We start from the raw sequence: 14,552 nt of genomic DNA on the forward strand, positions 1-14,552 counted from the left end.
ATTGTTCGCCGATCGATGTCGGCTCTGATTTCGAGACCCTGCTTCGTTATAATTTACAAATCAGATCACGGTAACGAAAAATTGTACCAACTCACGCCCCGGGAGTGTTTACAAGCAGCTGAAATTTCTCGACTGTGATGAGAAAATTTTCAGTTACATTGCAGTCGTTCTTTGGTCTGAAAAAAAAAGAAATAAAAAATAAAGAACAGAAAATGAGATGTTCGTGTTATATCGCTGAGATGGGTTTTAGCTGTCGAAACGGACCCGTATCTCGGCGAACAACGGTTTGATTTTTAGCTCTTTCACCACCTTTCAGTCTCGTGGAAAAAGGAATGAGCGAATTGGAAAGGCTGGCGTAAAAAGATCGAGCTTTAAGCTACGGCCTGGATGCCGGGACGGTTTTACGAAAGATATATTCACCTGTTTTGCATCTACATTGTCGCTGCGACGCGTCTCGGTTCTTAATTTTTCATTCGTGCCGTATAAGAACTCTTGTGTGCGAAGTAATGTTCATTAATGCCTTGGGTTTCCGGCTAACTTATTTTCGGTATGAATCAAAATACGAGCTCGATTGTATTACGAATTACGTGACAATGACCGGCGACGCAGTATATTTGAGAGACCGGGAGTCATTGTCAGATAATTCGTACAGAATCGAGCTCGCATTTTGTTTCGTACCGAAATTAAGTTAGCTGGAAGCCAAAGGCATTAATTAACATCGCCGTACAACCAATTCCTTTAATTCGCCGTGCTTTCATTCCGCTGCACGGTTTCTGATTTCCGGTTTTCGCGGAATCACTTTCCAAAGATTGCCATCTGGTCTGTACCCATCTCGTAATTAAATTTCCTCTTGAATCAAGACTATGCTAAGAAGGGACGGAAACGGGGGATGGAATCGAGATTGAGAGATCTATACGTACAGCCGCAGCTGACTAGCTAGCGCTCGCGCAGAAACCGGAAGCGAATTGGCTCTGTCGGAGTGAAACTGGCCGGGACCGTCGTGACCAGGGATGGCCAAGAGTTCCCCGGGGTGCCTAGCAACAGGTTGCTACGCTAAAACTCCCTCTTCGCTTCTCTTCTTCCCTTCCGCTTTCTTTCGCCACGTTCGCCGTGCTTCTCGTCATCCCCCCGTCACGAGTAGATAATACGCCACCTAGGCATATATATACGTCTGTGTGTGCGTTGGCTCGCCTGCAAAAGAGACACACTCGCGACACAGCTAAATGCTTATGCAAACCTCGTTCTCACTCGAATTATCATAATTTGTCATTCCCTCCTCGCCAAGGGCTGACACAATTTTACCTCACGAGATATAGCGGCCGCGTTTTTCGAGACGCAGAGGCGATGCTGGGTATATTTGTTATTCACATATCAAGGTCCGCGACGGGGATCCTCGCAAATCCTTGTCACTGACCTTGGCGGGAGATTGAAATTGCGGTCGAAATCATGGCAGCTGGCGTAGAGATGCGATTCAAGTCACAAGGGAAATTGACCCGAATTTTTTTAAACAAAAGAAGCATTCCAGGCATTGACGATTGTTATATTCCCGACGAGGAAGTTTTTTCTTTGTTGCCGGTTTTTGTGTTTTTTTTTTTTATTTATTGTTTATGAAATATCTTTTGTACGCTGTGAAATTGCTCATATTCAGGCAAATATTCGACGGGCGTTGTTTCGGTGAATCAAAATCCCGTTATTTGACGTTTAGCTGCTTATTTGTATTATTATAAGTATTCACGTCAACTCCACTCTCGCTGTCGAGCAATCAATGCAAATCAATCGCAAAACAGTGAATCTTCGAGTTACAGCAACGCGCTTGATGCCTCGATCAGCCGTACGAATTATTACACAAAAAGTAACCATCTCGTAACGAGAATATTCGTAAGAATTAGATTGCGATATTGCTATCTGTATGAAAAAATTTTTGAGTCGAAAGCTTTCGGTTAAAAACTTTCGGAACGGTGAATCACAATGGATTCATTTTGAGTGGATATAGAAGGTTTACGTATTGATTTTTTTTTTTTGTGAAATTCGTACATCATGTATAAACTGAAATCTGTGGAGTTTTTTTTCAGGCAAAGAAGTAATATTCATCCTTCTCTATAAGTCTGTTTCGTTTAACATGATTCTGCTATTATTACCACATTTCATTTCACACCGCATAACTATATTTGGTTTAGTATACCAATGAATTTTGATGCCTTGGTACTCGGACAGTGTTATACGACTATAATAATACCCTAGATCAATCAAAACAAATCCAATATCCAGTTGCATTTCTCGACATTTTCCGCGCGTGTTGCGTAAAATCCTACGAATATGGGAAAACGCAAATTGCGCGTCCCGCGATAATTCTGCGCTCATAGTCGTTAACTCCGATGCGATTCAAATGACAATGCATAAAAATTTCTAACAACATATTCCTCCGAGGAAATCAAATTTATTTTCATTCGTGAACAGCGCCGCGCGAAGGAATTATAGACCGAGCGCTGCCCGGACAAAGCGCAAACAAACCGACAATGAAAGTGTCCAATTCCACGGGCACAATTCGTTCGGGGTAAAACTAATTTCCCATCTCTATTAGTTCGAGTGTATACCCTCAGCGTCAAAGATAGGCTAACTCATTTGTCACCTAACCATAACTTCCGTCGGTCATATTTCATGGAAAATAGCATTGCTGCCCAGCGGCGAACCCGGGACGAAGAATAGAAGCCGGCTTCCGCGCTCCGTATCGGCGCTACGTGTATTCGACCACTTCTATAAAAGCAATTAGGCATTGAGTGTAGTCAAGTTTCAACGGCATGCACTGTCATGCAGAGAACTTACGGACAGGCATCAAGGGCGTAAAAGCCAACCTGTATACAGGCGATGTTGCCGTAAGACAACTTTAAGGAACTTGTAATGAGATTCAAAACTTGATACTCGGATGTTCGCTCGGTCCGCCAACTCGCCTTGTCTAGCGTATAATACCGCCTCTCTTTCACACTCCGCGTGTTTGGATTTCTTTTTTTAAAACCTAATCATCCCAAGCATGCATTTCTTAGGCGACTCGTGCGATCACACTTTCTTGTAATACTACGCGTCTGCGATTTACTATTCGTATTTTATGCAGTATCGTGACGGGGCTTTTATAATCGAATGCGGCAATGATTTAGGTCCTGAACGAATTTTTGTAAGTCTGATACTGTCATTGTATTTATTTTAAATACGACATTGCTGTATACTCAGTACTAAGTTTTTATGATTCGACTTTAATTCGTCCTTCGATATTGGGCGCACCTTACTTACAATTTTTAACAGTTTAACATCATGTTTTGGTCACGTTCGTAATCGAAGGCTGACGATATTTGCATTGAAAATAAATGACGCTAAATTGAGTTAATTTATAAATAGGAGCGATTAGCGATTAAAGGTAAAAATATCGTTGAAAGCGTATCTTCGAAGGAAGGAATATTTTCCTCCATTACAGGGGTATTTTCACTCGGCATATATAAAGCGGGGTTTCCATTGGCAACGCGCATACATTCAACGCTCCGAACCATCTCGTCGTCAATAATATTTTTTCAATACAATTAAGCGACTTGTTTGTACAATTTGAAAAGAAAAGAAACAAACAAAAAGTTGTAAAATAATTATGAATATACGATCGCGAAGTAGTTGCAGATTATAATAATTGTATATAATAAAATGAAGGGAGGGGCTAAATTTTAGGTAAATTAAAACCGACGAATATAAATCTGGGCCAGATAATTACCGATAAAACTTTGCCCAGGAAATAATTCTTATTATAGCGTGCCGCGACTCACAACTTACCAGCTACTACCAGCCGACCCTAAGAAAAACTTGACACGCAGCTTTGACAAAGGTACCCACTAACGGAAGTCTAATCGTGAGTTTTGCGCAGCGGCGGAAGCCAGACTTCACCTGCACTACTCCTACTCACGCAAATTGATTATCTCAGATTTTAATATTCTCTTTGTTGAATTCTCGTTTCTGACTTTCCCTCTCTTTTCCCGCTTGCCACAGAAATGAAAAATTATTCCCCGAAGGTGAGAACGGAAAGATCGTAAATTGGTACTGTCAAGGATGTGAAGAATTCAAATCGTGCTCATAATCATTGCTGCTGAACGGTTACACAACAATCTTATTTTCAATAGTATTTAGGTTGATGCTTCAGGCTTGCGCGGAATCGCATAAATTTCGAACAAATTCCGACTGCCAAATATAATCAAGTTTCAAAGGCAAGCTACTGTACGCTGAGAAAAGAGGAAAGAAGAAACCTACCAGGAAAAATGAGAAATATGAAAATTGTTTGTACGGAGAGATTCTTGAAAATGACGGGTGGTTTGAAAACGCGTGTTAATTAAATAATGAAGTATTCAATGGCAGCCAAGCCAGAGAAACGCACCCTCGCCTGCATAACTTCCCGTTAGATAATCCGGCAACTAGAAATTCAAATTTTCCGCCAAAGTCTTGACGCAACCTTGTGATTACGCTCCCTCGATCAATCTCGCCAGTTCATTATTGAGAATGAACACAACCCTCCAGTGGGAAATAATCATGAACTTTCTCAAGCTTTACTACAACGATCACCAGCCTTCCCTCTCCCCCTCCCCCTCTCTCGCCCCTCGAATATAACTTTGTATCGTTCCAAAATTGTGCTCGAAGATTAAAAAATGCGCCCGTATGTTACGGTGAAATTGTTCGAACCATTGTATCGAGGCCATTCACACGAAGCCCCGATTTTTTGCCCCCTAGGATGTTGGGCGGCGTTGGAGGCCGACACCTCTCTACGCGCCGACGGGGCAGCAGTCCCATGGTGCGCGGGGGCGTGGGCCCGATGCCCTATGGGGCCCATCTGCTCCCGGGGGACGCCGCCGCGGTCCCTCCGGACGGACCCAGGTATACCCGCCGACGCCGGGCTGTCACAACCAGCGACCACAAGAGCTGCGCACTTATCCAGACCAGGCTCAAGCTGGGGGACATCATGTGAGTACCCATATAACACACTGGCGTATCTAAATATGCATGGAAACGTGACGTTTGTTCGTTTCAGGAGGTTACCATAGATTTATGTGTGGTGTTTCGTATGGATTTCACCCGAATTCGGGTCTAGGCACGAATCGTTTGTTAAAAATTCAATTTTCATTTGTGTCTATCAAGCTTAACGAAGTAAATTAAGGGTCTCGTACAAACAGGTAATATTTTTTCTATTTTTTGACAAAAAATACAATTTTGTAACGGTGTCAAATGAGCTATCGAATTACACAGATTTTTTAGTATCTTACAGATATACGAGTCGATCCGCTGTATATCTGATTCAATATTTGTTTAAATAAGAAAAGAAAAAATATGACCTGTTTATTTTTGCGGGTTTTTTTGACTTTATACGCGTATACGGAGAAAAAATCAAATTTCATCCCAAGAGTAAATTTACGAAAAAATAAGGGATACATAAGGTATTTCACAACTTAAAAATTTGGGAATATTATTTTTAGGAAATTGTATTTAGAATCCGGGAGATTCGCGGCTGCTATTATTTTGCTCGTGCAATTATAATTTTTGGTCATGTTGGGTACGTACGAGGGTATAAATGGCGATAAAGTAATACCCACCATATTTTAACCAGTGATTTCAGTATCAAAAGAATACATCTTTCTCCTCACGGATTTTGATACATTCCGAGTGAAAATAATGCGTTTTAAGAGGTAGAGACCGCGTCGCTTGTCAAAGACCTTTGATACTTGGCCGGGAAATTGGTCCAATCACATGGTTTCGTATACCGTTTGTAGATTAAATGTGAAAGATGAAATTTGTCTCAACTTTGTACGAAACTTGGAAATAATGTCGCTGATCAATGGAAACAGACGAATTCAAAGGAGGGATAATTTTCTTAATGCCGCAAAGAGAAGGTCAAATCTACATAAATTTTTGTGATTTTCTAGCTGGTACAACGACAATTTTCATCAATAAATCCTCGCGGTAACCTTGCCTTGAGAAATTTCTGTAGCGATCTGTAATGCAAGAATCACCGCTAAAAGCACGCGAACGTCGATCGCGCAGATTTCAGCGAAGAACGGAAAAGCTTGAACCTCATCCCGTGCCACGACCGTCGGTAAAACGGATTCAGAGCTTTTCTTACACATGTATCTAAAAGCTCGCTCTGCAGGAAACTACCGCATCGGCTGCGACGGTATTCCGCGAGCTTTTCACCGATGGTAACAAATTACAAAGCCTTACCAAGGAAGGATAGAGAATACAATTACAACGTCGTTTTCCCAGGGGTAAATTGACTGTTACCTATCTTTGTTCTTTCACAATTTTCCCTGCTCGGTCGTCCTTCGTGGAAAATTTTACCTCGGGAGTGCAGAAATTTTCGAGCACGCAAACCGGGGTGATCGGTTACATACATCCGTGCGATATTCGAAGCTTCTGCAATTCGCCGAGAGTGCCGCAAGCTGGCGCCAAATCGCTGTCTGACCCAGACATTACTCTTACTACTGCAACTCGAATTAACATCCGACGCTCGCGGTAAGGTGTTCGCCCTGCTGTACCTAGCGGATAGTTAAATGCGTCGACCAATGACAGTATCGATCACACCTTCGATCGTTTCTTCTTACTTTATGTTTTTAGCTCAGACTGTCGTTGCCCGTTACGTAAAGTTCAATTATTCTGCCCAAGTACTGCAGTAAAGCCTCCTGGTTTACTCGTAATATACAGCCAATTAGGTCTACGTATACTTGCGGCTGAATGTGCTTCATTATGATTCTCTTCATTTACCATTTTTCGGATTTCGGAACACTTCTTTTCTAGTTCAATAGTTATTTGCTTCGTTGTATTGCCTTGACCGCCTAGTCAGACTGATATTTGAACCTAATTATAGTTTGCTCATTTTTAAAATTTTTATATAACGCATCCGAGCAATTTTTTGAATTGGCGGTTTACGAACAGTGTAAAGCGTATTACTAAATATACAATATTTCGACAAGCTGTGTGTTTCTCATATTTACTTTACTAGACTACATGAGACTTAGTGCAAAATTCTTCGTCGAAACTGTGTGATGTAGGATGATACTCTGTTCTCACATTATTCCCGTTGGGATAGTGCTTGTATGTAGCATTTATATGTCACATTCTACGTTTCACAATCAGTTGGAATTTCATTGAGGAATGGCCCGAATGCACACATACATTATACATACCTATTCGTCTTTGTTCAGTCACCTCTAAAGTGGCAGGTTTCGTTCGACGCGGCGATTTGGTTCTCTTCCTTTTTCACATTTGATTAAGAAATATTGTTTTTCCCGACAAATTTATAGCTCGTTGAAAAAAAATGCGAGAAGGAATGTCTTAAATTCCGGTAATCGCAGACTTACCGTGGCGAAAAATGCATGGTTTTTGGGATCAATGTACGCACACCAAATTTCTACACCTAAAAATCTGCATTATAATTCGTTTTTGACCGTATGCGGAAAGGCTGGAGAACAAAAGTACATACATCTTAACGCGGATTAAAAATTCCCCACCCTCCGTAAAGTACTCGAAGTAGGTTACAGTGTAAATTCGGCGTTGTGACTCGAAGCGGCCATCGATATTGCAATGCGTTGGTTACATTTACACCCGCAGCTCAACTGTACTGTCGCTAATGTGCATTATACATACGCGTATATCGGGTGACCGTTGAAGCGAAGCTGAAATAAAAAGCTCGACTTGCTATACGGGGGCAGCAAAGGCAAGCAAGCAAGCTGGCAAGCAAGCTGGCAAGCAAGCTAGCTAGCAGGCAGTCGGCAGGCAGCAGGCAGGAGAGAGGCGCCCTGGCGTCGTGAATCAATACCCGCATTGCGCGTGGCGTCTCTCTATCCCTCTTTCTCGGCCTATCCGGCTCGTACGTCTCTCTCCGTCTCGGAGCCACGAGGAGACAAGAGAAAGTGACGAGACGCATTCGAATACGAGGATGCCGATCAGGCTGATATAAATGCAGGCTTACATCCCCCTGCCCCCTCCCTTATCAAGCCCCGAACAGGGGTGGCTGGGGCGAAACGGTCAACCGAGCGAAATTTTGCAACATATTTACACGCGAGGGGAAGACGTAATTTAAAAATTTCGAAATCTAATGGTTAATGTTCAAGATACTTAATTATTGATGGGAAATTTTTATGAAATATGTATATTAACTGGGCGGAATCAATCGAGGTAATTTGAATCATTGGAAATCACAGCGAATCGCTTGAAATCACTTGGTATCTGTGAAGAAGTCGCGTGGCTTAGCGTTGGAAATCGTGAAAATTGTTGTTGTGAGGATTGTGGTAAACGTCGCATGGTTAAAATTTATTAACATTCTAGAGATTTCCATTTAATTCCGACGATTTTTCAACATTCCAGGTGATTTGTAGTGATTTGTTGTGATTCAACGTGATATGGTCCTATCCGGAAACCGCTGAAAATCGCTTAGAACGTTAGGAAATCATTGAAAATCAGAGGTTACATTGGAAATTAATCGAAATTGCACGACGAGGTAGAAATGAATAGAAATCACAGGAAGTCAATATTAATGTATCGGAATCATTCATTTGATTTTCAAGTAAATGGCTCCTCGAAATTATATATATGTATTACAAAGTATTCACAACAGTTTTCAAACCAAGAACATCTGGGAAATCAAGAATATAAACAAAAATCGCGTCAATTTTTGCTAACTATTTTCTGTACTCGTTTCCTTTTCACCCAAAGAGATTTGATGATTTTTTGAACTTGTTATCCTTCAGTAACGTAGGAAAAGTAGAATAATCAGGATTTCGATCACCAGTCGGTTTTCCTCGCGATTTCCAATTTTCAACTAAAGTACCGTTATTGTCCCGGTCTCCCCTTATACATTATCTTCCAACTCTTTAATGAAATGGATTTTCACTCACCGACGTTATAATTCCTTTCAAGTTAAAATCTTTTTCTATTTGTTGATCATATTTTCTAGCACAGCGTTACATAGATTAAAAAAAACGAAAAGATAAAAATGAGCAAGTTAAATTATAAAGTTCTGATAATCAGTAGAAAGAGATCTTACAATAGTTGAGCAATTCGCAAAGTGCACTCAGGTTCTTGATGCTGTAGGAAATTTTATTTTAGAAAAAATATAACTTGGCCGCGACGATATTTGCCCTTTTCCACGACCGCCTCCGGATTAACGAATGCGTCTTTTATCAAGTATGGATATAATTACGTAGGTACACGATCAATCAATATAATTCTGCCATATGTACATGCCTATAGTTGCTCGTACAACGATGAGGTTACGAGGAAAATGTTTTACGAGGCACAAAACGCGCGTGTCTCATACCCGTGTACGTTATACGCAACCGTCATCTAAGCCTCTACCTTCTGTATTATAACGCTAAACAAGCGAAGGTCGACGATTCAATTTGATCGCGTGTCTAGTGGTTACAATTATTGTCATTTTTGTTTTAATTATTTACTTTTCATTCGTACCTACATTCGCCAATATCCGGCATGAATCTGTTGGCATTCGTTATAAAAATTTGCTGTTACTATAATATGCAATTGTAGATAGCAATTATTGCCCATGTATATCATTCGCAGTTGCTCCCCGATCTTGATGCATATTTATTACGAGCTCTTCCGACGCTCTACAATGCAAGGAACTTCGCCCATCGTCGTGCACTCTGTGAAAATATTTTTATCCACCCTTTTCCTAACGCGAGATTCTGATCTAATCATTCGATTGATTAGTCAAAGGCTTTGTGACGTCACGCATACCGAGCTAGCCTGCCGGTCGAGTTCAGGTGAAACCTACCTCAAGGCTCGCACACAGCAAGTACAGGGTTGATTAGCTTCAAAAATATAACACTCCCTGCAGTTTTTCCCGTTCGCCGCAATTTTGCCTACGTCATAATATTCACAACAAGTATATTCCGTTTACGCGCATGCTCTTGTCACCCGTTATATTTTCACCACGTTGTTTTTTTTTTCGTCCTGTTTATATCAAGTCGCCTATCGCGGATTTACGCGAGTTCCAACGTACGTACGTTGCACCCGCTTCCGGCCGCTTTAGGGCTTCTTGGGTCAATCCATCCGAACCCTATTAGGTCTGGTGCAATGGGCTCGCGCGTTTTGAACCGCGTGAAGGATTACTTGTTCATCTGCGAGTAGCGTGAAGAATATTTTTCAATCGCTATCGTGTCAGGTGATTCCTTTCTTTACTATTCCTCCCGAATCTCCTCCGCCCCCTCCCTCCTTCCCTTCCTCACACGAGTGAATCAAACGGACCGGGATCGATCCTTAGATCACAATTATTGCCGCCGCAGATGGACTTCCGTAAATCTGCACTTTCAATTTTATCCGCCGGAATACTGTAATGAATATGTAGCGCCAGGCCGGTTCGTTTCTCGCAAACGACCAACCGAAGTATGAAAATTTCTTTTTTCAGGCAATCGAGGTCGCAGTTCCGTACAGCGTGAAGGGACGGCGGGGGGGGGGGGGGTCTAGTGAACGTCAGCCCGAAGCGGCGATATTCTCGTTGGCAAGATTATGAGTTGTTTTTCTTTTTTTATAATAGTACCGAACGTTATACATATCAATGGCTAGGTATAATACGTACAGGTATGCATGCACATGATACGTGTCCCCAGCTTGACGTTTCAATTACCCCGTGTGATGCATTGATGAGAACAATAATAGGTAAGCGCTTTTTGCCGCGTACCTACATCCTAGGTGTGCATTTATCGCATACTGTTGTATGTACGCTTTTAATACAATGCGAGTACGTACACGTGGTGCTCGCATCCGTAGGTGGCGCACGTACGTACGTGCCTCACACATGTGCAGAGAGTGCATCGTGATCATCAACACCTCGGATATGCTGCGTAGAGCAGCGATGAAAAGAGTGTCTTGCGTGTAACACAGATGTGCAGCGCGCGATATAACGCGGTAGGGCGAATGTGTTTTCAACACGAAGACGAGGCTAGGCAGGCAGGGAAATACGTGCAGCCGGCTGATGGCCGGACGCGGACGGCGAGAGAAGGAGGAGCAGGAGGAAAAAGGGAAAGAGGCGAAGGCAGCACCCTGCAGGGGAGAGTTCGATGTCCTACATTTTCTCCCTCCTGGGTAGCTGCCTCCGTCCCCAGACTTCCAGCCCTCCCCCTACCAACCCCCTCCTCTCTTCGACTCCTCATCCCTTCCGCGTACCTGCAGGTTACCTCCTCTTTCATCCACCCGTGCCCCCAACCCCCTCTTCTCCCTTTTTCGCCCTATCTCGTGGCGCCTCTTGCCTCCGGCCTCGCGGATCCCATCGGGAACGAAGAAGAGATGAATAAGGGGTTGCCTCTCAGACTTCGAGTAAAGTATACCTCGTTGCATTTATTGTTCCCCCAGTTGCAGTTTCGCAGTGTTGTTATATACCTGCATCAGGGATTTATAATTCGAGTGATTACGAGAGAGCTCTTTACATTTCGTTGTTGTTTTTTTTTTTTTTTTTTTTTTTAGAGTTTTTTTTTTCCATTTTGCTTACATTATATTTCTTTGTTCATTTTCTCTTTTCAATTTAACAATATCCTCATGTACCGCAACCGTTATTGTTACAGCAAAGGGATCGGAGATTATTATTTTTTCTTTCAATTTCTTTTTTATCCTAACAAGAAAATAATTACAACTCTTCATAAGTACCGCCGTCAACATTAGCGGGGCTTAAACTCGTATCGCAAAACCTTATCTTAACTTGTGCGACGATTTTCAATTATATTTTATACGTGTACAATTAAGTCACTTCCAAGGGAAACAATGTACTGTAAGGTAAGGTAGGCAGAGTTACAACAACTTGGTAGAATGGCAACAAGGAAAGAGGATAGACATGGTTACGTATTCGTTGTCAGCGATACAGATACGCATTAAAACTAATCCTGGACTGGTTTTGTGTTAATTAAATTTTCACTATTATAATCGAAAATCGCTTAATCGACCGATCAAATATCGGAGCATTAAAGTTTCATTTATATTGTTTAACGAAAATGCGTTTTTACAAAGCCTCATAATATTTGCATGCCTGGGACCGGCGAATTCTCTTCGATGAGAGAGGAAAGAAAAAAGAAACTCACACCACGAGCAACAAGAATCCTACACCGAAACCGTTATATCCAGTAGTAGCGTTGATTTTGAGGAATCACGGTTAATGCATGTACCATACCCCGGAAGATTCGTTTGAAAATAATAATGTACCTATCAAATACATCGTTGAGGTAGCCTGCAGGTACGGGAAACTTGACCGAGTTCAAACCCCGATCGTGGTGCATGGCGACCCAGATTCGCGTTTTCCCTCCCCCTCCCTGTCAACTCCTAACCGTCCTAACCTCACCCGAGTCACCCCTGCTGGCTGTTAGCTTCTTTACCCCGTCGTATTCGTTCTTCCCCCCTGATCTCATGCCATGCCTTGGAAACACCGTGCTATTTTTGCTGTTTTAAAAATCAAGAAACGATCATCGTCATTAACGCTTCGCGCAGCGGAGGAATTTTCATTATGGAAAAAAGTTATCCGGAAAAGCGGCGTGACCACGTATTTTCCTCGACAGGAGTGGAGGATACCCCGAAGTGGTTTACAATTCTTCTAGAATCTGGAACTGGAAATACGTTGTTGTTGTTTTTTGTTTTCTTTATTTTTTCTTCTTCGAGTACTTATTGTTGGTCGTATTTTTTATTTTGTTACCTAAAATAACCAGTTTGCTAGGTAACAATTGGCTATAGATGCTCTAGGTAAACAAAGTTCGACGACTCGAAGGAGTCTAGTTAAGCCAGTCATATATCACTAGTAATTACTAAGCTTACTGGACTCGACTGCTCTTCGTGCTTAGTAATTAGACCAATTTACCAAAAGTTTCGGTGACATTATAAATTTTCCTATAACCCTCGTCGTCTGATTCGACGTTCTTACTGCCAAGTTTTGTCCCCGTTCCTTGTAGGTAGGTACCTAAGATATTTCTCATTTACCGAAAAGTACATATCAGCGATTATGTCTACCACAATTCTTGCACACTCTTGCAACAAAGTGCGGAATAATTTCAATGGCACGAGGTGAAACGTTAGTTGTTCTTTTTTTTTTTTTGGAAAATTATTACAATGTTCCTACCACCGTGTACTTCGCCATCTGAAAAATCAGACTGAATCTGATTGCCGTAAATCCATTATTCTCTGGGTCATATAGTGCACCACAACGTACGTTTTCCACCCCCAAAAAACTCAGAAAGGCACAATCGTGGCAGTATGGTTAAGTCAAGCTGAAATGATCCCTGAGTCATTGTGTATGCTATAGAATAAACAAACAGCAATGTTGAAATGCAATAAAGCTTAAAAGTATTTATTGTTAGTTTGTAAGCTGTTAAACGTGCGATCGTTTATATACAGATATCGTAATTATACTGTCCATCATTTATACACGGGCTGAAGGTTATCCGAATGGTTAAAGTTTTCGCAGAATTTACATACCGATTAACTCTCTCAGGGACAAGTAAATACCAGATTCTCTACAAGAAATCACTGAGTCTGTTACACATTATAACCGACCTCGCGACGTGCGGTTTAAAAACTTGAAGCACCCGATAATCCGAGCTTTCACGAGGTATTTAACGGCATCGTCACCCGCCTGTCATCGTTACCTGTTTAGCTGCTCTATATTTATATGGTACATGACGTGTTTTTCCGTTGAAAAATGCAGGTACAGTTTAGTCTATGATATATGAGAACATTTGCAATTTATTAAAAAGCTTCTTTTCAACGAATTGCAGGCACGGTGTCGACTGAAACTGTACGGAGTGTCACGTTACTCGCGGACAGTAAATCCGTAGCAATGTTATGTATGAATAATGAGGCTACTCACAATCAGTGAAAATAAATGAAATTTCTTCACCCCGTACTGTACAGTGACGAAGCTATGATGCAACAACATTTTTCCACACCTCCGATGTACTCGACGTTTCAAACTCGAGGATCTTTAGGATCACCGTTACGGATCTGAACTCAAAGTACATAAGTTCAGAAAAGGCTGACTAAGTTTTAATTTCTGAAAAACCTCCGATTACCAAAGTTTCGTTCAAATGAAGTAACTTCTTGCATTTTGAATTCCCAAATTTGGAGTTCAGATTCTTGATCCGCAACCTGTGAAAATTTGCTATATCGAAATATCGAGTAAATCGAAGCAAGGGAAAATGTTGTCGCTTCGTCTGCTCAATTCGATAGAGAAATTTCTCTGCCATTTTACTATTCATGTTTTTCACGCATGTCACTGCCGTGCAAAAGTTTCCACTGCAGGGTGTTGATTGTCGTGTTTTGTTAACCGAGACTTGCATACAGTGCAAGTCGTTAAGTTAATCATGGGTATCGCATGCCGACTCTCTTTTCCGGAGGGGGTGAGCGCCTCATGCGAGAACTACGGAACCATAGAATCCACCTTCAAGGTTCGAACTTCCAACGAGGCCGTCGACGAATGTGGAGCACTGGGTCACCGCACTCCCGCAACCCGGAGCCGAAGAACCGCGATGCATACGCGACGAATTACA

At 41.9% G+C, this 14,552-nt stretch overlaps 1 protein-coding gene across 7 annotated transcripts in view; it reads left to right on the forward strand.

The window, feature by feature from the left end:
• LOC107224197 (voltage-dependent calcium channel type A subunit alpha-1) overlaps positions 1-14,552 on the forward strand; it is a 117,555-nt gene that overhangs the window by 40,345 nt on the left and 62,658 nt on the right. For all 7 annotated transcript variants that reach the window (XM_046734466.1, XM_046734467.1, XM_046734469.1 and 4 more), the window contains exon 3: positions 4,756-4,986. In XM_046734466.1, coding sequence (XP_046590422.1) covers positions 4,757-4,986 — 230 coding nt within the window. In that variant the 5' untranslated portion in view covers position 4,756. The remainder of the gene's footprint in view (positions 1-4,755; positions 4,987-14,552) is intronic.

Source organism: Neodiprion lecontei, chromosome 3, assembly GCF_021901455.1.
Source record: "Neodiprion lecontei isolate iyNeoLeco1 chromosome 3, iyNeoLeco1.1, whole genome shotgun sequence".
NCBI classification, from domain to species: domain Eukaryota; kingdom Metazoa; phylum Arthropoda; class Insecta; order Hymenoptera; family Diprionidae; genus Neodiprion; species Neodiprion lecontei.